Source organism: Eublepharis macularius, chromosome 15, assembly GCF_028583425.1.
Source record: "Eublepharis macularius isolate TG4126 chromosome 15, MPM_Emac_v1.0, whole genome shotgun sequence".
Taxonomy (NCBI): domain Eukaryota; kingdom Metazoa; phylum Chordata; class Lepidosauria; order Squamata; family Eublepharidae; genus Eublepharis; species Eublepharis macularius.
Genome location: NC_072804.1, coordinates 55,346,144 through 55,369,690, shown reverse-complemented (window position 1 = coordinate 55,369,690; position 23,547 = coordinate 55,346,144). Strand labels below are relative to the sequence as shown.

Here is a 23,547-nt window from a genome sequence, read left to right as displayed (position 1 = left end):
CACTGTGTTCTAGTAACCTGTGCACTTGTACTTTTAACAACAGCTTGCTGGGTGTACTTTATTGATCCATGTAGTTTGGAAAAAAACTTCTCCTGCTAGATTTTGTACATCCAGCTGTGGATAAGGCAACAGAAGAAGTCAAGTAGACTTCCGTCCCTAGTCAGTTGGCAACTTGACTCGGAAGGGCTCGGAAATGTTAATCCTCTGTTATGAGTTGTCAAGAGCCGTTACTATGTTCATTCAGTGGAATCCCCATGTACAGAAGCACTATAACCTGAGTTCCAGGTGGTAGGAATAAAAAACAGGAGAAGAGCTTTGTTCTCATATCCTATTTCTGAGCTGCTTTTGGAAACGGGATGCTGGACCCTGCATTTCATCCAGCAGGGCTTTTCTTGGCTTGTGAAGTTGCATTTGCGAATATTGTCCCCTCTGCATTCCCCTTTTGCTTATTCTGTTCAGTCCAGCTTGAGAAGCAGCATGTCTGCAAAGAAAGATATTTTGAGTTAGGGACCGTAGACTTCACCACTATGTTGCCTTACATAGTACCTGTTGCTTTAAATATGGACTCCTACATACGACATGTTGTCTAATGTCAGTCCTAGAACTGCTTACGTTCTGTTCCAGCATTTCTTCAGTCCTGTATTGGATTCTTGCTAACGCTATGCCTTTGCAAACTTGAGTCTATTTACTCTATGGCATTGCTTATAGAAATGTCCTTGATACTGACTGTACTAATCTCATATTGTGTAATCTACCTTGAGTCTCAGTGAGAAAGGCAGACTATAAAGGACATGAATAAATAAATAAACAAAGCAAATAACCTGATAGTTTAATCCTTGGTTGGTCCTGCAAAATTGCCCCCCCCCACCGTCCCTTGCGGGGGCATGCCTGTAAATGGATGACCTTCTCTTTATATGCAGGCAAAGCCGGAAGTTAATTACGAGGCAAATGCATTGCAGTTTTCGTGAGTGAGTGGAAAACATTGCCGCACTTGAAATTAATTTGCTTTTTCATCTCCAACAAGAGGCTGTCTTTTTTACAGAGTCGGTTTGCTTGTGAAGGGATGGTGTTCTTATAAAAATTGTGTTTATCTCCAAATGGACAAAATGAGCAGACAGGAGCAGTCAGACGTAATGAGCAGGCAGTCTTTCCATGCCAGGGCTCCTTCCGAGCACCCAAACAGCAACATTCTGATGTCTCTTTCCATGGGGACCTGCTCTCAGCCTCCCTCGTTCTCTCTGTATTCTTCCACTGGAAAAAACAAGGCAGCTTCTTTATAGCTGGTAGCCACCAGCCCTCCACCACTTTCACACCATGCATCTTCTCGCCTGCCTTGTCTGCTAAGAAAACATCTCTAGCCTTTAAAAGCCTAGGGAGGGGGGTAGACAATTTTTTTCACTGTGACTACTGCTCAGAGCCAATCTACAAGTGACGCCTGACACAGGTTGGACACTTGTCAGCTTCCCTCAAGTTTTGATGGGAAATGTAGGCATCCTGGTCTTGCAGCTGTAATGGAGAGCCAAGCTGTAAAACCAGGACGCCTACATTTCCCATCAAAACTTGAGGGAAGCTGACAAGTGTCCAACCTGTGTCAGGCATCACTTGTAGCTTGGCTCAAGTTGGATGCCAGCAGTACTGGAAAAGGGGAGAGGTGGTGTCCATCCAGAAGCCTTCTGAAGCAGGCACAGACCTGGCAGTCACAGACCTTGCTCTGCTCAGTCTCATGGACCTCAAGGTGTTGGGCAGAGCACCAACCCATGCGCCAGTGCTGCAGTCTGGTGGGACGGGCCCATGTTCCCAGTGCAGGTAGATGGCTGGTTAAATTTTTTTAAAAAACATCCCTTGAGGCTGTAATTTGCCCACCTCTTGCATAATCTAATTCTGCATATGCATAATATTAAGGGAGGGGCTTGGTGGGCCAAGAGGCTGCAGGTTTTCCTGCAGGAAAAAAGGATTAGAGCCATCTGAGACGTCTCTTCTTTGGGTTTGGAGAGGCAGGCGGGTCTCTTGTTTGGAAAATGAACCACAGCGGGGCTGCAGCAAGCACCTTAACAGCATCCCTGCGCAAGCGAGCACGCAAGCCCAGCAGGTTAAATCCGGCTCAGCTTCTACCTAACCATCCTTTGTCTGCCCGCATCCTAATTGCTCCTTAATTCGTTAAGCTGAAGTGCTCCGCTTGGCTCAGCTGTGCCAGGGATATCATGCCACTAGCATGCCAGGTGAGCAGCCGGGTCCCTTCGGGCTGCATTGCTAGGAGGCGAGATCAGCAGGGGATTCTTAGCAAAATTAAAGTTTGAGTTGCACAGGCGAGCTTACAAGAAAATGATGCATGAAGCAGGAGTTGAAGCAACCACAGCTGTTGTGGGGGATGATGGATTAAGGCAGTGCGGTGCAGTGGCCTAAGTCTAGCTGACCTCGTGTTGATCGGTCTCTCCCTTTATATCCAGATACTTTGTACCGTGGCCGTCTTTTCAGCTGTTTGTTGCAAACAGACCATCACCAACAGGGCAAATATTAGGGGGAAGCGCACACACTTGCCTGCTTCATGCGTGGCCTAAGACTGCCTTTCCATTCTTCGTGAAGAAGTGTGCTGTGAAACTTAAAAGCCTGCGCAATTTCCAGGGGTACCTACTAGCCAAAAGGCAGAAGAGCTGTCCAGAGTGCTGATACAACAGTTCTTTTCAGAGTCACTTTCCAGCTGGGATGCCATGGTTAGCAGAAGGAAGCCTCCTCTCCTAACCTCTCCTTCACACACACCCCAACTGAACAGCCTAGAACCTTGACTCTAGTCCCATTGCACTCCTGATTGTGTGTGTGTGTTATGTGCTGTCAAGTCGCCTCCGACCTATGGCAACCCTATGAATGAAAGACCTCCAAAATGTCCCATCATTAACAGACTTGCTCAGATCCTGCAAACTGGAGGACGTGGCTTCTTTTATTGAGTCCAGCCATCTCGTTTTAGGTCTTCCTCTTTTCCTAGCATTAGTGACCTTTCCAAAGAATCTTGTCTTCTCATGATGTGGCCAAAGTACGATAGCCTCAGTTTTGTCAATTTAGCTTCTAGGGAGGATTCAGGCTTGATTTGATCTAGTACCCACTTATTTGTCTTTTGCCAAAAAGACCAAAAAAACCCCCAACCCCTCCTGATTGATTTGACTGAGTTATTAAATTTATAATCTGCCTTCCCCGTGAACTGACTCAGAGTGAATAACATCAGCACTAAAATTTACAATAAAATGCCTATTAAAACCATAAACAAATATACAGTTCAGTAATAAAACAGTTTAGATGGCAGCCCATATTTCCAGCCCCCAACCAAATATTCTATGGAGTGACAGATGGAGGCGAAGCAGTGGTCCAGTTGGTGGGAAATATCGGGGAGGGGAATGCACTGCCCTGCCCCCCAACGGGAGACTGGTAGGAAGGCTCACCCGTAGCCTAGCCTCAACCATATGCCTGGCAGAACATCTCTGTCTTACAAGCCTGGCAAAAAGATAATAGATCTTGTTGGGCCTGGGTTTCAGCAGACAGAGAGTTCCACCAGGTTGGTGCCAGGACCAAGAAGGCCCTGACCTCTTGCTATAGGGTGGTGCCTCAGCTGAGATCTTGCATACTGTTCTGGAGGAAATAAGCCTGGTTTTTTTTTCAGTTTAGAAAGAAGACAGTTAAAGGGGGACATGATAAGAAATTTATCAAATGCATTATTAACTTAAAGATCCAGAGGAATTAGCCATGTTAGTTTGTAGTCGCAAGTAAAGAGTCTAGTAGCACCTTTAAAACTAAACAACTTCATTGTAGCATAAGCTTTCAAGAACCACAGCTCTCTTTGTCAGATGCAACTTTATTGTAGCATAAGCTTTCGAGAACCACAGCTCTCTTCGTCAGATGCAACTTTATCAAAAGCTTATGCTACAATAGAGTTGGTTAGTCTTAACGGTGCTACTAGACTCTACTATTATTAACTTATGAAACTCACTGCCACATGACAAAGTGGTTTGGGTGCTTAGATGGCTTTAAAGGGGGTGGGACTAGACAAATTCGCAGAGGACTAAGTGTTGATGATGACTAACCCACATTAATTGCTTGAACTCCTTCGGGAAAGGGTAAGGATGAAAACATGTAGCTATTCCCAGACCTTTATTTTATACAACAGTTATACACAGATGTCTATTGCATTTGGGAAGCCTTGCCCTGAAACATACTCCAGGCTCCAAGGTATTGATTCTGCTTGCATAGCCGTGACACATCTACTTCTCTACCGCTCCAGCATCAAAGAAGCCCTTGCTAGTGGAGGGCCTGCACAAGAGGTGGCAGCAGTGATTGAAATTGCTCCCTTCCCAGGCAACCCGAAGAAAACTCTAAAGGAATCTTGCTCAAGATCACAGCAAACGAGTTATTATTGCACAGCCCGAATTTAACCGTTTGGCTTATTATTCCAAGAACCTTGAATAGAACGATGGCACAGAATGACAGCTGATGGTTTTGTCGATTGCTGTGCACTGCTACTTAAAAAAAAAAACTATAAATGTAGGAAGGTTTCAAGCGCACGGTGAAGAGAGCCTAGCTGAATAATAAGGTCTTTGTTCGGCAAATACAAATCGGACCGATTTCACCAATGGTGATCATTTTGAAGACCTCATCAGGGAACATTTCTGACTGCCAAAATACGGCGATGCCTGATTTGCTCTGCAAAGCTGGTGCCTTTAAAGATATAAAACGGTTCTGCCGTGGTGGTCCCAGTTCTCCACCCAAGCTTTGCAACCAGTCTCGAGGGTCATAGATCCAGAGGAGTTAGCCGTGTTAGTCTGCAGTAGTTAGTTTGTCATGGCGCTGTATGCTCTTTGCTTGGGCCCACCATGCATGGCTGGGGGCAAAGGATGCCCTGTGTAGGGAGAGGGCAAGCCTAGATACAAATCTGCACTCTTCTGCAAATTCACTGAATGGGTCCTGGCTGGGCTTCTGGCAGGCGTTTTGCCCACACAGGGTTTTCCTCAAAGGGGTCTTTTATATTTCTGGCATGAAAGTTGAGCTGCCGAAACAAAGGCAGGGTGGACACCTTTTAACAAAATACGTTTGCACGGGGAGGGGGGGAGGAATGTCTGCTTCACTCTAGAAAGACTGGGAAGGGAGTTGACCTCTGCTGAATTGCAATGGTAGCAACCTGCAGCATTTGAACAAGGTCAGACAAGACAGAGAAAATAAAGTGGGTAATTTCTCAGGGCCAGAGATCTTCTGGTGCCAGCTCTTTTTAGAGTAAAGATATTCTTGTTATCTGGCATCTTTTTCTCTTTACCCTCCGGATCATGTATATTGCCATTCCTGTAGGGCTCTCACCCATAAAACCCTCCTCCTGGAAAAAAAACCCTTGGCATGTCTTTGATGTGCCCCAAGACGGCCGGTTCGTTTTGGCAGCCAACAAACGAACATGGCGCCTCCTCTGGAATTCATAATTTGCTGATCTTATTGAATTTTTAACAACCTCCCCCCCCCGCACCACTATCTAAAGAACTATGTTATGACGCAGCATGCAAATATTTACAAGTAAAAAATGCTATCCCAGTACAAATCAGAAATCATAGGACCATTTGAGGCTATACCTGCTATTACAGAATTTATGGGTGGGGGGAGATAATTGGAATTCCAGTGTGGGGAAGAAGTTGAAAGCTCCTCTTCTTTCCCCGTCTCTTGGCCTCTCTGGGCATTTTATGCGTCTTCTTTTCTCCACTTAATGACAAAGACCGATGTGCTTATACATGGAGTCGCAAAAGAATGTAAACGATACTTGACCAAATCTTTAACTATACTCATTTGTATTAAACAAAACCAATGAATAGAATTTTTTAAACGAAAAAATAGAATGTAGCCCTGCTTGAAAAACTAATTAACAGCTTATTCCTAAAGAGAGATGCCCCACTGATTTCAAGGGCTTAGACTGGAGTAATTCTTCTTAGAATTGTGTTGTCAGATTTTTCCCTGGACAGTCTGACCAAACCCAATGGAGAGCGATCAGTTGGGTATGTGTGTGTATCTCTGAATGTCTTTGTCTTTGTATCTGGCTGTTTCAAGAAAAGACTCAAAATATTTGTAATGATAACAACAATAATAACAGTATGCTTATATATAGCCCTTCTGGACAGATTAGTGCCCGTTCAGAACGGTGAACAAAGTCAATGCCCAATACAGTATTTCATTTTAGGAGCCTGGAAAAAAAATCAGAGGAGATACTGGAACAACTTTTGCTGGTGTACAAGCTTTTGAACTATGCAGGACTCTTCATCAGACCAAGGAGAAATGTGACTCATTCTCAGGAATATCATGGGAATTATCAGTGACTGAAATGAGTATTTTAGCTTTCTGCAGCAGATCAATTAAACACAGATTTTTTTAAATAGATGAAAGCAGTTCATGCTGGTTATCTCAGCAGTCTTAACAATAATCCTGCAAACTGGGCCAGAATTATTGACAGTGTATTAGATCCAGAGGCGTTAGCCATGTTAGTCTGTAGTTACAAAATAGTAAAGAGTCCAGTAGCACGATGCATCTGACGAAGAGAGCTGTGGTTCTCAAAAGCTTATGTTACAATCAAGTTGGTTAGTCTTAAAGATACTACTGGACTCTTTAATATTTTGACACTATTGTTAGCCTTTTGTGTGGGTTGACAGGTAGCCCTTTAACTCAGGCCAAAGTTTGAGACCAGGAGTACAGGACTTTCCTCTTCAAGATGGTTTTAAGACATGTTTAAAACCTTTCAGTTAAGGAACAACACCGCAAAGAAAAAACTGCCTTTTAATTTAGGTCTGTCTCTGTGATGAGACATTTGCTTAAGAAGTTTCTAAAATTTCTAACCATGTTTTCTTCCCTTGGGATCCCGTTTGCATCTCCACAACAAGCTTGACATTTTCCAAACCCAAATCCGTAAATAGATGTAAAAGCTTCCGCAATTTTTGTCATTTTCTTTAAAAACCAGCCATTTTATTAATGTGTTTACGTTCGCTTTCCCAAGCGTCATTTGTTCCCCTACCCCCACATCCAGCTCTGCTGCTTGCATTTCTGTTTCCTGACATGCTTTTGATTTCTCATCGAAACATTTTCATTCAAGCTCCATTTTCTGCCTTCGGTTTGAACATCCAACCGCACACCATATCGGGAGTCAATTAGCAAACTGAGTTTATTCATAAAAGATCCCAGAAGTTTTTCAAGATCAGTTATGATTCTGGGAGATTTTCAACCACCATCAGGAGGTTGGCAACTCTACTTGTCAACGGCCCTTTCCACACACCCTTAAAGGGACAGCGCACTCACCAAACACTGGCGGCTTTCCCCCTTGACTCCAGACGTCTCCATTTTCAAAATGGTTACAGGCAGTTTGGCTTCCATTTCTTTGGCACTTTTTTGGGACCGTGGGAAAGTGCACCCCCAGAAAATGAGCCAAGGGGAAAAGCCGCCAGCATTCAGTGAGTGGGTCGTCCTTTAAGGACGTGTGGAAAGGGCCAAAGAGAGTTCAATTCAGTATCCAGACATGCTGCTAGTCCTGTTGCAACTGTATGACTGTGTTTCTGTCCTTTTCTTTACTGCAAAATATACATTTTCTGTTTTCAGTTTCTATTTTTTATCTGTCTACTTGATGAGAACCAGTTTGGTGTAGTGGTTAAGAGTGTGGGACTCTAATCTGGAGAGCCGGGTTTGATTCCTCACTCCTCCACTTGAAGCCAGCTGGGTGACCTTGGGTCAGTCACAGCTCTCTCAGAGTTCTCTCAGCCCCACCCACCTCACAGGGTGTTTTGTTATGGGGATAATAATGGCATACTTTGTAAACCGCTCTGAGTGGGCATTAAGTTGTCCTGAAGGGCAGTATATAAATCGAATGTTGTTGTTGTTATGGCAAAAACCAAGATACGTGTGCTAAGGTAGCACTGCGTGTACAACAGTTTGCATTTTCTTTCTTTAGTATTGATATGGAAGTTTTGCTCTTCTAGAACGAAGGCATTTATGCCTTTCCATTTCATTCATGTGCCATATCGTACAATATTATATGCTGAGTTATACATTATGTCTTTCTGTTGTTTGAGAGATAAAATAAGCTTAGGCTTGATAAGGAAGTAAATTCTGCAAATATTTCAAATCTCTATCCAAGGACCTGATTTGGTACACAGAAATATCTTATATATTCAAGGGTAAATGTTTAACCACTACACGGCCCTTCCATTTTATGACACGCACCACTCCAGACTCGAACTGGGTTTGAGGTATGCTTCTAAAGCAGCACATACGACATTCAACTGGCTGTATAGCTCTTAATACATCCGTGTTGCTTCATTCTTTACTTCTTTTCTCCCGACGTCTCAGACTGAATGGCAATAATTGCTAAATAGTCTCCTGAGCCACAGACTGATGGATTGCCGGCAGAGTTTAGTAAGATAGGACCTGCTGGGAAAGAAGCTTTGCCATGTCTGCCCTTAAACAATAGAAGAGTTTTGTGCCTGTTGCTGAGACAGATGTATGCCCTCCGATTTAAAACAAGCAAGCTAGAAAGGTGTTGCCATACACAATTCCACCTCGGGGCTTGGTTGGGAGACAGGGTTTGGCTTCTGCCTCTTGCTTTGAATGCTATGGGTCAGTCCAAGAAGGGGCTGCCACGTTTTTCAGTGCCCTTTGCTCTCAGGCTTTCGACAGCCAGCATGTCACTTGACAAACTTCAGTTGCCGATTTCCACAGGTCAAACGGCTCCTAAAGGCATGGGAGCAGGACCGGATTCTTTTCTGGTCAGTTGGCAACCGTAGCTCTGAAACATGGAGGCAGAGGATGAAGAAGAGGGTGTGTCTGAGTCAGTGCAGAGTGTTGCCTCATCACCGCTGTACAACCCTGGCCAAACTCTACTGGTCTGAATGCAGGATTCTTGGTCAAAAGCTGTCAGGAAGGGCCCCACCAACAAATTCTCTATTAAGAAATTAGGGGGAAAGTACCCTTCTCCCAAATTATCCTGTTTTGGAAGCACTCCTATTCCCAAACGAGAAGGGTTACTTTCCCCCTTTCATTCCTGTTATTTTAACTTTAAAAAACCCTTATACAACTTTCTAGAACCCAGTTATATATAAGTATTTATTGCCTGTTGTGCCTTTCAAGGACTGCAAACTTTTAGGATCTCCCTCACACCATTTATGGTAACGACAATACTAATAATAAAGCCTGTTTTCCTTCTACTACTCCCAAAAGTAAACACCCACGGCCTGCCTCCCCTGCATTAGCAAATATATCACACAATGTCATATCTCTCCTCGCCACCCACCTACCCCCTCTTGTTGGAAAACACCCGTGTGCATTACTGGGTACGTGCCAAGGAGTCAGCGTGGCAAGCCCTGGGGACCTGTGGCATGTTGCAAACTTCCCCCAGGGAAAAGTGGAAAGGATCCTGTCTCCCTGCCTTGCTTCTCTGCCCCACTCCTCTGCCTCCTCTTCATCAGTCCCTCCCCACCATTGGCAAGGCAAGGGAGGCGATGCTTTTAAACTCCAGACCGTCAAGGACACCGCTGGGTGCGCAGCCAGATGCCGGAGCCGGGACACAATTGCTTCCCTTCTTTGCTTTGACAGGTAAGAGCTCCTCTGCTTTTAAATGTAGGGAACAACGATGTAGTTTGCAGCAAGGTACTAAGGTGATTTTAAACTTTGGACTTGCCTTTGGAGCTCCACTTTTAGATGATGGTGCATGTTTCAGAGGCAAATCTACAACCTGTGTTTTGGGTGGGGCTAAATCCATGAACTGGACTTTTGCTGCCAAATCTTGCCCAGCAATTGGCAATTGAGTCTGCGTTCATGAATTGGTTGCGACTTGACAGCACAGTTTTTATTATTCTTTCCCCACAGAGCACACGAAGGGGCATCCTAGTTCTGATGGCGATTCTTTCTCTAGTTCTTGATTCCAAACAGGTGGAAAACACAGGGACAAGAATTTTCCCATTTTGGGTGTTGATTTGCCAATTCTTGATTGGTCCCTGCTCGAGTGCCTTTAATCTTGAACAATAAACATTAGCTGGTTAAAATGCTTTATCCCCCAAAACATTTGATTAGTTGATTTCTGCAGATCAAACTGTCATTAAAGGCAGAAGAGCAGGCTCTGGTCGTTTTTCTTCTGATCAGTTGGCATCACTACAAAAAGGTGTACAACGTTATCTAGAATCAGATGTCTAAAATTTCATCCAAGCTGCTTTTATTTTCCAAAGTTTTATATAGACTGGATTTGAGTGGTATTATCTTGTCTGGCAGAGGGAGGGGTGGGGTAGAGGAGCAAATTAAAGTCTTTTTCAGATGTCTGACCCAAGAGTAACTGAGCACACCAGCTCTGCTAAGTCCTTGATCCTAAAACTAGAACTTGGAAAGAAACATGAAGGGAGCTTCGACTCTCAAAAGCTCATGCCCTGGAAATCTAATTGGTCTTTACGGTGCTATTGGACCCAACTCTTGTTCTCCTGTTGAGTTCAGTGGAGCTGGCTTCCCCAGAATTTCCACCCACCAGTGGGAAAGGTTGCAAGTCAGTGTAATGTTGCCAAATGGCTAGAAATAATAGTTAGCCTGCTCCTCTGTTTTTGACAGGCAGAAATCTGCAGGTGTAGCTTTTCATTTCAGGGGGAGAAGCATCAACTCTGGAGGAAAAGTTAGTTAAGACCATAGGAGGCAGCTTTAAAAGGGGGTTAGACAGATTCATGGAGAATAGTCCATCAGTGCCTACTAAAGGGAAACTCCAAATTCAGAATAGTAAAGAGATGCATCTGATGAAGAAAGCTGTGGTTCTCGAAAGCTTATGCTACAATAAAATTGGTTAGTCTTAAAGATGCTACTGGACTCTACTATTTTGCAACTACAGACTAACACGGCTAACTGCTCTGGATTTATGTCCAAATTCAGAGGCATTAAAACTCTGAATACCGGTTGTTGGGAGGCAACATCTGGAAAAGGACCTCGGCCTATATTCCCTGTTGTTAGGCCACCAGTGTTTGGCCACTGTGTGAGATAGGATGCGGGACTTGACGGCCCACGGGTCTGATCCAACAGGGCTCTTCTTATGTTCTTAGGATTCGTTTTTTAAAAGTTGGCTGCACCTTGTGGGGGTTCCATAGCAGGGTTTAAATGTTCTAAGGCTTCAATCCTGTGCACAATTACTTGGGAGCAAGCCCCATTAACTTCAGCAAGATGTGGTTTGGAGGGAAAAGCTGCAGGATTCGGCCATACACAGCAGCCCCCTGGTCTCTTACTAACAAGCAGGGCTTTTTTTCAGCTGGAACGCGGTGGAATGGCGTTCCGGCGCCTCTTGAAAATGGTCACACGGCTGGTGGCCCTGCCCCCTAATCTCCAGACAGAGGGGAGTTTAGATTGCCCTCCGTGCCAGTGGCAGGGCCATCAACCATGTGACCATTTTCGCCGAGGGCAATTTAAACTTTAAAAAACTCCCCCCTTGTTCCAGCTGACCCAAAGTGACATCATTGTGCAGTCCTGGGAGCGTGCGCACATTTTGCACACGTGCATGTGGTACCAGGTACCAGGTACCAGGTACCTGCCAAGAGTTGCCCCCTGTGCTGGCAACCCACTGAGTTCCACCACCTCTTTTCCCAGAAAAAAAGGCCCTGCTAACAAGGATACTCCAAAATCACAGACTTACAATACCATCCTAAGCAAAATTACTCCAGTCTAATCGACGGGTTTAGATTGAAATAAGTTGACTTAGAATTGTACTATTAATTCTGAGTATAAATACACAAGACCGAACTACAAGAAGGGATTATTTTCATCCTCTTTAGTTTCGTCCTTTTTGTAGTTGATTGGATCAACCTAAGAGAAAGCACAGAGCTAAGGATATATTAAAGGCCTTTGCTCCGATTGATCCTGGTTTCTGTCTGGCACCCTCTCATTTTTAAAAAAATCAAATTAAAATGTTTTGTTTAGTTATCCATGAGAAGCAGATAGAACGTGGCTGCGTCAAGGCTGTGGGGTTTCTAGAGCCATGGTTTGCAAAATGCAGTGGGAAAAAAGATCAATCCTAGACAGGTCCAGAATGCTCGCATTAATGCGGATATTTTTATTGTTAATAAATGTTCCGCTTTCAAGGCAATCGTTTCCCAAACAGTACAGTAAAGATCCTCAGTGAAGCTTGATCTTAGGCCAGGCTGAACAAAGAGGAGGGGGATTGGTTTGAAAAGGGTTGCCAATTCAAGGTTGGGAAATTCCTGGAGATTTGAGCATGGGGAGGGTGGGATTTGGGGACGGGAGGCACCTCAGTGGGGTATAATGCCACAGAGTCTATCATCCTAAGCTGCCATTTCCTCAAGGGGAACTGAACTTTGTAGCCTGAAGAGTAGATGTAATTCTGGGAGATCTCCAGGTCTCGCCTGGAAGTTGGCAGCCCTAGGTTTTATGGTGCCAAAAGATAGCATTTATATCTAACAAGCTGGAAACCTGTGAGGAGTCACAGGAGGACATAACAAGTTGGAATTGCCCCCTCCAGGTTTCTCTTTCATCAGGGTAATTCCATTCCAACCCACTTTTTTGCTTTAACTAACTCTCAGCATTCTTTGCCTCCCTGTTCTGTCCTCAGCTGCATTTGGGGTTCTGGTGCATCACTGTGTGATTTGAGGTTTAGTGCTCATTTTTGTTTTGTGTTTCGCTATCGTTTTAAATGCTTGTCATGCCACTTTGGAGTTTATTGTAGAAGACAGAGGAGTAAATATTTCAACAAAACAAATAAAAATATGGCAGGCTTCCCCATAAAACGTGGGCTGCGTTTGTAGAATGCAACTGAGAGAGGTGGGTGGGTGGAATTAGGGTTGTCAACTCCAGGTTGGGAAATTCCTGGAGATTTGAGCTTGGGGATGGTGGAGTTTGAGGAGGGAGGGACCTCAGTGGGGTATAATGCCATAAAATCTACCATCCGAAGCTGCCATTTGCTCCAAGGGAACTGAACTTTGTAGACTGGAGACCAGTTTTAATTCTGGGAGATCTCTAAGGCCCATCTAGAGGTTCGCAACCCTAGGTGGAGTGCATAATGTTTGTAAACAAAAATGTTGGCACATACGCCTATATAGGATGTGACCTTTTTCCTATCTGCCAGTGGAATTAAGCTCTTCTCTTTAATAACACACTGTTAGTCATAATAGTATGTAGAACCTCCGTGTTTAGATGTAGTCTATCTCTGAATACCAAATCTGGGAACAAACAAAAACAACCTGCTTGTAAACTTCCCGGTCTGGCTGGCTACTGTTGAGAAAAGAGGGCTGGCCCAGATACACCTTTAAGACTAACCGACTTCATTGTAGCATAAGCATTTGAGAAGCACAGCTCTGTTCGTCAGATGCAACTTTATTGTAGCATAAGCTTTCGAGAACCACAGCTCTCTTCATCAGATGCAACTTTATTGTAGCATAAGCTTTCGAGAACCACAGCTTTCTTTGTCAGATGCAACCTGACGGTTGCATCTGACAAAGAGAGCTGTGGTTCTCGAAAGCTTATGCTACAATAAAGTTGGTTAGTCTTAAAGGTGCTACTGATGATGCATCTGACGAAGAGAGCTGTGGCTCTCGAAAGCTTATGCTACGATAAAATTGGTTAGTCTTAAAGGTGCTACTGGACTCTTTGCTATTTTGCTACTGCAGACTAACACGGCTAACTCCTCTGGATCTCTGGCCCAGATGGACCTTTTGTCTGATCCGGTTGGACTCACCTTATGTTAAGTATTAAATATGGTCAAAAACACCACAATAAGAATTACCTGGTAGAGTCAAATGTTCAATGTTGTTGCGTGCCAGTTAGCAAGTTTACCATCCAATATAAGATATTGAAATCAAACACAGACGTTACACTTTCATTCTGCAAACACCTGAGCATATATTTGTAGAATATTCAACATGCAAAATGTGTAGAGGGGTGTCTTCAGCGAGGGAGCTTCATTTCCTATCTCAGGGCCAAAGCAAACGTGAGCGCATCGACATAGCTGGCACAAAGATGCCTCTGCCATTCTAAAGTCATTTAAAAATGCTGCAATCCTAATCGGGCCCTTGCAGCATTTTTTAAATGACTTTAAAATGGCATTGTTGTCTTTGCGGCAGCTGCAAGGATGTTGTTGTGTCAAGTTTGGCCCTAAGCAATATATTTTAACATGGCGGAGGTGGGGTAGGCCAGGAGATCAGGTGCAAGTCCAGGCCCCGGATTAAGGTGGGAACTCTGCCTGATGCTGTCTGCCTTTTATTCATTGCTGTTTTCTAACATTCAAGAAACAGCGGCAAGGAGTGAGCGGGCAGAGGCTGGCAGCCGGGCCAGTGGTTATGATCTGAAAGCACAAACTCCATGGATGCCGGCGCTTCTTATGGGAAAAGAGCTCAGATGAATGGGCTCTTCTTATATTTTTATCCCACACTTCTTCCATGAAGGGCAAAGCAGCCTACATGGGTCGAATCCACATTCACCCATTACCCGCATGTTTATCGGATATCTTCCGTTTGCCTCCAATCCGTGATTTTTTCCTCTTCGTTCACATTCCTGCTTCCAATCTGTCTTTCTCGCCGCTCGAAAACCGCTTTTTTGGGCGGGACCTTTTTTCCCCACCCATCTTTTTAAATTTTTTTGAGCGCACTTTTCCGTTATTTCGATCTTGCCTTATAAAGAAACATCACTGAAGATAATGATGCCTCTCTTTCCCCCACTGACAGCACTGATGGCTCTCTCCTGTTTCTTTTTTGGAAATTTGGAAGCATGTGGGAAGCTTTCGTGGGCATTTACTATGCAGGACAGTTCAGTGCCTGAATTTTACTGAAGTTTCACTTCCTTGGAGTGTCATTATGTTCCCAATAGTCACTGGCCGAATCCGCATTCACCCCACACCCGCATTTTCCGCTTTTGAGGGAGGGAACAAATCTTCCTGCCTTTTTTTTTAAATTACTTTTCCGTTATTTCAATCTTGCCTTATAAGGATATTGTATTTCCTTATAAGGATATTGTAATTTCGATATTACAGTAATATAAAATAAAAAAAATAAAAAACAGTTAAAAAGGAAGTTTCGCGAGTCCGTTCTGAGGATGGATTCACCCCAAAATGATTTTTCAAACTACCAGATTTGATTCAGAAACAGCATAATCAATAAATCCAATGCTATGAAGTCAAAAACAGTCTTTTGCAGACTACGGAGCACTTGCAAGTTGAATCAGCCAATAGGAACTCTCGGAACGGCTGGAGAGACAGGAAGGGGGGTGGTTTTTTAAAAAACCGCGTAAACTGCGCATTGGCCCGTTCACGGCCACCACGAAACTCCTGTTGAAAACCTGTGACCACATTTTCGGGAGAAATGCGAATGAAATGCGTTTGTTTAATGAGGTAATGTGACCGGCACTCGGGATTGCGTGAGGAATGCAGGGAACATGCGACTTAGAATGAGTAATGTGGATTCGCCCATGGTCTTTCGTTCCCCACTGAATCTTTGCAACATCCCTGTGAGGGAGGCCGGGCTAACAAGTGACTGAAGGTCGCCCAGGGCAGAGAATTGAATCTGACCCCTCAGTAGGGTTGCCAGCTCCAAGTTGGGAAATTCCTGGAGATCCGGGGGGTGAAACCTGGAGAAACCTGGAGAAAGAGGGTCTTGGGGAGGGGAAAGACTTTGGCATAGCATAATTCCAATGCATTGGTATCAATTTTCTCTAATCAGAAAAATCTAATTAATTTTCTCTGATTAGAGAAAATTGATATCAATGCATTGAAAGTGACCATGAAGGATTATATTGCACTTTAAAGAGGCTGGCGAAGAAGCAAAATGGACTGAAACGGGATGTAATTAACGCTGGCGCACCAGTTGCCAACTCTCCAGGAGCGGCTCGTCCTCCAGGAGTATTGTTGTCCGTCAGTTGGAACCTATGCGGCCACGACGGTCTGTTGCTTGAAAGGAATAAAAAGACATTTGGTGGAGGATTACAAGGAATGATCATATATAGGATGGACATTGCTGAACTTGATATTTGAAAGTTGGTGATCTATAAATGAATCTCTTAATTGTGCCTATGCGGTTTGACTGACTAATTGACGTTTATGGTTGATAAGCTTATTGCTCATATAGTCTCCTTGGATATTTTCAGGGCTTTTTTTCTGGGGAAAGAGGTGGTGGAACTCAGTGGGTTGCCCTCGGAGAAATAGCCACATGGCTGGTGGCCCCGCCCCCTGATCTCCAGCCAGAGGGGAGTTGAGATTGCCCTCCGCACCGCCGAGCGGCACGGAGGGCAATCTCAACTCCCCTCTGGCTGGAGATCAGGGGGCGGGGCCACCAGCCATGTGACCATTTTCAAGAGGTTCCGGAACTCCGTTCCACCTCGTTCCAGCTGAAAAAAAGCCCTGGATATTTTGCCCCCCTTCTCGATTACTACCTGGAGCTTGGCAACCCTACCCCTCAGATCCTAGTACACCACAGTATCTGTTGACATTGCTGGTCACTGGGCCTATATTCAGGATTATGCAGTGGTGTTCCATGTATCAGCCCCTGCCCTCGAAGATTTGACTTGTAGAGACCTCTGGAGGGGAAGCTGAACTCTGAAGAAAGGTGCCTCTAGCCCCTCCCGAAGAACTGTTCCTCAGGCATTTCCAAAAGGAGAAGAGGAATTGTGATTTCAGCAAAAGCAGGTATCAGGAAAGGGGGTGCAGGTGGAGCGTAGGGCTTCCTGTCATGCTAGCTGGCTTTCTCCGGCTCCTTCTCCCCGCCGGATGTGAGCTGCTTCCAGCTGCTTAAGTGCAGCCAGAGAAGTTAACATTGATTTTTCAATTTTTACTTCCCATCACCGGCTTTTAGCCAAGTAAACATTATCTTGCGGAAACCAGAGACTGATGGGCGAGGGATGGGACCTCTGGCTCTGAGAAGCTTGTTTCCTATCCAAAGGACAAAGGCGGGGGAGAAGGGGGAGTATGTGCAGTGGTTAGAGCAAAAAGTCTTTGCTTTCAGTGAGGTGGAAAATTCTGGACTGGGATTCAGAAAGAAGATAGGGGTTTATTTACCTTTGTTTGTTTATTTATACCATTCCAAAGGAATCATTCTCTATGCAAAAAAAAGGAAGTTAAAAAATCTCTACATATAGAAAACTAGTCATTCAGGGAAAAGACTAGAATTCTTCTTTCCAATGTGCTAACTTTAGTTGTTCAGGGAATTTAATTCCTGTGAGTGCCCGCCTGCTAATTTAGAAGAACTGGATTGCAAAAGGACACCAGTATTATTGGTTCTGTCAATTTCACCTCCCCTTGGGGGAGGTGAAGATGAAATTAACAAACCTTCTGAGGAGTGATCTCTGCCACCTCTGTCTTTTTAAACTACACTTCCCGGCTAACATTTCCTCTCCCATTACTTGGCACAGGCAAAGATTGTCTGTTGCATGTTTGTAGCACTAGCACTTTGAATACACCTTCTTATGAATTTTGAAAAAAGGTTTATTGTATGACTATAGCTTTAAGAGTTTCTTGTTTCTCTCAATACATCTTGAGCAGTGAATACCCGGGTGCGATCACTGTTGTGTTGTTCTCCCATTATTTGAGCATCTTTGTGTAAGATGACTCATGTAGAGAGACTCCAGGTTAAACATATGAAGCTGCTTCACTGGGATGGATTCTTGGTCCAGTTTAGTATTTCCTCCTCTACAGGGTCTCAGCCGAAGAACAATCTTTCCTAATATCAGCTTCCTGAGATTGAGGGATTGAAATGGGGGGGGGGGCTTTTGCATGCAGAGTTGGTGCTCTACCCATGAGCTACGGACCCTTCCCAAGAATATCTGAAGTTGCTTTATGTCAAGCAAGACCATTGGTCCACGTAGCCAGCTGATTCCTGACTGGCCCCAATTCTCCAAGATCTTTTCCCCAGGAGATGCTGAGGGTCAGGACTAGAGTTGCCCTCAAATCTCCAGGAATTTTCCAACCCAAAGTTGGGATCCCTATTCAGGACCCTCCACACTGTGTGTAAAATTGGTTCTCTGTGTGGGCTAACAGTAAGGGAGGGATAGGGTTCGATTTAGGCTTGCCAACTCTGTCCTGGGGAATTCCTGGAGATCTGGGGAGGATTGCTTGGGAAGGCAGAATTTGGGGAGGGGAGAAGCACAGCGGGTATATGATGCTATCGAGTCTTCAAGGCTGCCATTTTTTCCAGTGGAACTGGTCAGTGTAGTCTGGAGATCTACTCTAATTCCTGGAGAACTCCAGGCCCCACCTAGAGGTTGGTAACCCTACTTAGAGTAAGTCCATCACAGAGAGGGAGAAGGCCAGCCCAACTGCAAAGTTGCATCATACGCCTCACCCCCAGCCCAGTCCCGCTGTCCCTTGCCGCCTCCGTGCACCCCCAGCCCACCCTTCTGCATTCTCACAAGAAGCCTCAGGAGCAGCAGATGATGTTTTGAAAGGCCTATTTTTAGGGCACTCGGTTTTTAGCCTCCCTCTGTGGCCTGAGACCACTGGGGCAAAGGGCTGGAGAGAGACAGATGCACGGGAACAAGGGCCGTTGAGGGACCCCCTTGTCCTTGAGAACGGGAAGCAGCCAGCAGGGATCTCTGCCAGGGTGCTAGCAAGGTCGAGGGGGGAACATCACATACTTTTTAAAAACATTAATTTATCATCTCCCTAGCCTCCTATAACACAGGACTTCCAGTGGTTTCCCATCCAGGGAATCGCCCAGACACAGCATTCGATGTCCTTGGTCCATCAGCTGGGCCCAGGGATGTGCCCCCCCAAGTAAGCAACCCCCCCCCAATGTTGACCCCCTATTCCTTCCCATCTCAGTGGCCCCGGAGGCCTCTCTTTCCCCTGGGGGGTGTAACGAGCTTTTGCCTGTGTCTGAACCAAGCTTCCACGAACCAAAAGAAAGATGTATCTTTCACTTGGAAAGTATCTTTCTCTTGGAAAGCTTTCAGCAATTAGTTTTCAGACCTGTCAAACAGCTAAGTTCTTTGAACCACCTGTTTATCAGTACATTTATTTAAACAGGGTTCAATACGGCTATGCAACTCTTTATCAAACACACAGACACCTGTCTAGAGTTTATTTCACTTTATTGAAAATACACCCTAGTTTTTTAATGAAGCAAGTAATTAAAATATAAATGGTTATTAATATAAATCCTATAAAAACAGAACACAGAAAGGCAATAAGAAATAAGTTTGCTAACATTTCCTAATAAATTCTAAGTTTAACATAGTCAAAGTTTCTAGGAAATGCATAAGTAAAGATAAAGTCTCACCTAAATTCTGTCAAGAGATTTCTTCCATCAGAGCTCTGCCATGCTATCTGAATTTGCATTTTTATAAGTCATCATATGCAAATATCTAAGGTCTATTCACATGATAGCACAAACAAACGATAATTGGTCTGATGCTTCATTGAATATTCATAGTTTCTATTGTATAACCTTCCAATTAGTAAAAAATGACGCTATACTCAAACTTGCAAAACAAAACTATAAATCTCTGAGAAACGTCAGAAAGAGTTACGTTGAGCAATCAGCATTGGTTGAATCTCTGATAGAGGAACATTAATCTCGATAGAGTCCACTATTTTAATTAACTGTCAAGAGATTAAAGCACACCTGTTAGAATTACCTAACACAGAAAAAAACACACAGACGGGTCATGCAAAGTCTGAAAGTTCATCCAGAATACAAGTACATGGTGTAGTATTGCTTAGTATTGATTATTGTCATGTGCTTTTATCTATATTGGTGCAACAGGGGGGTCCCAAATCAGCCCTATGTGAGTCTTGTTGAAGGTCAGCTGGCTGAGAAGAGATTCTTGAGCTTGACACTCTTTGTTGGTTTGATGGTTTCTCCCCCAGAATGGTTCTCCCCTGCTCTGGTTTGGTGTGGATGGAAGAGGATGGAGGCCCCCAGAGCTAAAGGAAGCCCTGATGGATGCTTTCCATGGGCGTAATGCCTGACCTGCCGTCTCAGCATGTGGGGGGGCCTTGAAATTCTCTTGCTGTTTATGTTGCTCCAAAGGAGAGCAGAGGTAAGATTGAGGCCACCTGGTTGTTTTCCTTAGAGTAATTCTTAAGGGGGGGGGCTACTCTTATATGCCAGTTTTTCTGACTTGCTCTCTACAGCTGCCAGAATGAGAGCTTTTTAAAATTTTGGTTTCTGGATTTTGCTTTGGACCAATGCAGATATCAGCAACTTCTGTTTAATTTCATGGGATACTCCTGATGTGATAACCTCTGCCCCGAATCTGTCGTTCCCATCGGATGAGAAAATTTGGCCCCAGCACAGCCAGCCGTCCCTCTGTTCATTTGCAGGGCTGGCTCATCAGCTGGGCCCATGGAACACACGGCCATGCGATGACAGCCCTAAAGGGAGCTCCCCGTCCCTTCTCAGCATCCTCCCAGGCTGCTGGCCAATTGTTGTGCTGGGTTCACGGAAGGCCAGCCAGCCTGCGGTTGCTAGGCAACTCTTAAAAGTACCGAAGGCCTATCCGAACCTGGACCGGCAACTCTGTCTCTGGGTGCAGAACAGGAGAGGCCAGTTCCAAGGTGGAAAGTGCGTCCTCCATTAAGTTAATTGCAACACATAGTTAATGTATGGCATTATGGAGAAGGGATAACCAATGTCTTAGATGGAGAATCTTCTACTATTTAAAAGGTAAGCCATATTGGTGACGACTCACCTTTTATATGGGTGCAGGCGCAGGCGTTGGGAAGGCCCAGTGCGCCTGCGCTGCCCTTTCCACTTCCGATCAGACCGAGCAGGCAGTGGAGGCAGGAATGCCCGGCCTGTCTGCCCGGCCCTTTCTGGAGCCCGTTGTATTTTCCCCCCAAACAGGCTTTGTTGCTAGCTAGACATATTCATGGAGAAGGAGACATAATGGTTAAATGGACCATGGTTGTTGTGGGTTTTCCGGGCTGTATGGCCGTGGTCTTGGCATTGTAGTTCCTGACGTTTCGCCAGCAGCTGTGGCTGGCATCTTCAGAGGTGTAGCACCAAAAGACAGAGATCTCTCCGTGTCACTTGCTTTAGTGTCCTATTCCAGGACACTAAAATACTTGACAACACTTCCAACTACTTTGTCAGATTGCAAAGGGAAGCCATTGAAATTCATAAGCATAAACACAATTTCAATAGGAAAGAAGAGATTTTAAGAATGAACAGAGCATGGTTTCCAGCCCTGCAAAACACCAGGCTAACGAAATACTCCACATCCCACAATAGCCCTGCAGAGAAGATTAGCACATCAAGCACCAATCCATATGCAAAAGAACCTCCTCAGGATACAGTGAAGCCTCCCGCCATTAGCATTCCACACCCTGGGAAACTCTTACAGGATGACTCAGCTCAACCCCACCCCTCCTGAGTAGATATAAATGACCTGCCACATCTTTTCCACACTGTGACACTGAGAGATCTCTGTCTTTTGGTGCCACACCTCTGAAGATGCCAGCCACAGCTGCTGGCGAAACGTCAGGAACTACAATGCCAAGACCACGGCAAAACAGCCCGGAAAACCCACAACAACCACCGTTCTCCGGCCGTGAAAGCCTTCGACAATACATCGTTAAATGGACCCTCTGGTTCTAGAGGCAGTGTATACCTCTGAATACTAGAGTCCAAGAACAAGTGGCAGGGCCAAAGCTGTTGCCCTCTGGCCTTAACTGAGAGCTTCTCAGAGGTTTCTTACAAATCATTTATTTATTATTACTATTTTATTTATTTCACTTATGCCTTGGCTTTCCCCCTGCTGGGGACCCAAAGTAGTTTACACCCTTCTCCTCTCCTCCATTTTATCCTCACAACAATCCTGTGAGGTAGGCTAGGCAGAGAGAGAGTGATTAGCCCCAAGTCACCCTGCAAGCTTCCATGGCGGAGTGGGGTTTCGAACCTGGGCTCCGGATCCTCTTCGTTCTCATTGTCAGATGCTAGATGAATCGTGGGTCCGATCCAGCGAGTCTCTTCTGATGTTCTTTAATGGGATTGACAGTCACTTTTCAAAGATTTAAAGGCATTTTTTCTGTCCTACTCTGGCCTACGATCAAACAAGATTTTTTTTTGGCTACTATTTCAAAAACCTGCAAAACCTATTCGTTCAGAGACCATTGTGAGACTGAAAAAGCAAACCCGTGCCCTTTAGAGTGAGTTGACGGGTATTTTAGACTGTGTTGTTTTGAGGAGGAGCCGACACAAGCCTGATTCTACTTTGTTCTCTTGTGTTATAGACGAGCTCTCGCCGACGTTCAGCAAAAGAGATGTTTGAGGCCTGGCAGCAGTACCAGGAAACCTGCTATAGCAACATGTTAGAGGAGCCCCCTCCCACAAGTGAGAAATGCGCTCTTTTCTGGTGCCTCCACCCCTAGGGGTGGGCAGCCTTCATGACCAATCTATGTGCAAATATGATTCATTCACATAGGCCGTAGAATCCCACCTTTTCTTGGCACAGATTGTAGATTTCCTTGGTGCAGAATAGTAAAGAGTCCAGTAGCACCTTTAAGACTAACTGACTTTATTGTAGCATAAGCTTTCGAGAACCACAGCTCTCTTCATCAGATGCATTGTCAGCTTTCGAGAACCACAGTTTTCATCATGCATCTGACGAAGAGAGCTGTGGTTCTCAAAAGGTAACGATGCATCTGACGAAGAGAACTGTGGTTCTCGAAAGCTGACAATGCATCTGATGAAGAGAGCTGTGGTTCTCGAAAGCTTATGCTACAATAAAGTCAGTTAGTCTTAAAGGTGCTATTGTACTCTTTACTATTTTGCAACTACAGACTAACACGGCTAATTCCTCTGGATCTTGACCTTGGTGCAGAAGTTTGATTGCTTTTAGAACATTTTATGCACTGCTGTGACCTTCGTCTGTCTGTGTTTGTGTAGAGATGTTGGGCGCGCTGAATAGAATTGTATCATGGATCCTTGGATCACTGATCTCAAAGTACCCAGATCTGGCTGCCCCTAAATCCTCTTGCTAGTCCTCTTGCTTCCTGACCCCAAAGCGTTGATTGGCATTACCCTGGGCATGTAACAAGAGGCAATGAGAACTAAGCCCTGATGTAACCCTTCCTGCCCTCCCTCTCATGATCTGCCCAGGTTCACAGAATCAGCATTGCTGTCAGGTGGCCATCTGGCCTCAGTTTTAAAACCTCCAAAGAAGGAGAGCCCACCACCTCCCGGGGAAGCCTGTTCCACTGAGGGACTGCTGTAACTGTCAACTGTTTTGATTTTCAACCTGTTGATTCTTCCTTGATTTATTTGTTACATTTGCAGATCTGAATAACTGGTAGATGTTTCCTGTTCCTCCCTGGCAGAGGGGAATCAACTTCTCTCTTTTTCCCTGCTCTGTTTCCAGGCTTGGTGTGCAATCGTACATTTGATATGTACGCCTGCTGGAGCGATACTCGACCCAACACTTCCGCCAAGGTCCCCTGCCCCTGGTACCTTCCGTGGCACCAGGAAGGTAATTGTACTCTGAAGTTCTCGGAAGGAGTTCTGTCTCTCTGGAGTGGCGTAGGCTTCTGCTGGGCCAAGGCAGGGCCGGCGTGTCCATGGAGGCGGGTCTGGCAGCTGCCTCAAGCACTGAGGT

At 45.0% G+C, this 23,547-nt stretch overlaps 1 protein-coding gene across 1 annotated transcript in view; it reads left to right on the top strand.

The window, feature by feature from the left end:
• GIPR (gastric inhibitory polypeptide receptor) overlaps positions 1-23,547 on the top strand; it is a 41,442-nt gene that overhangs the window by 2,216 nt on the left and 15,679 nt on the right. Inside the window, 3 exon segments of the mRNA XM_054998956.1 lie at positions 20,661-20,779; positions 22,187-22,286; positions 23,314-23,421. Of these exon segments, the coding sequence (XP_054854931.1) occupies positions 20,661-20,779; positions 22,187-22,286; positions 23,314-23,421 (327 nt within the window).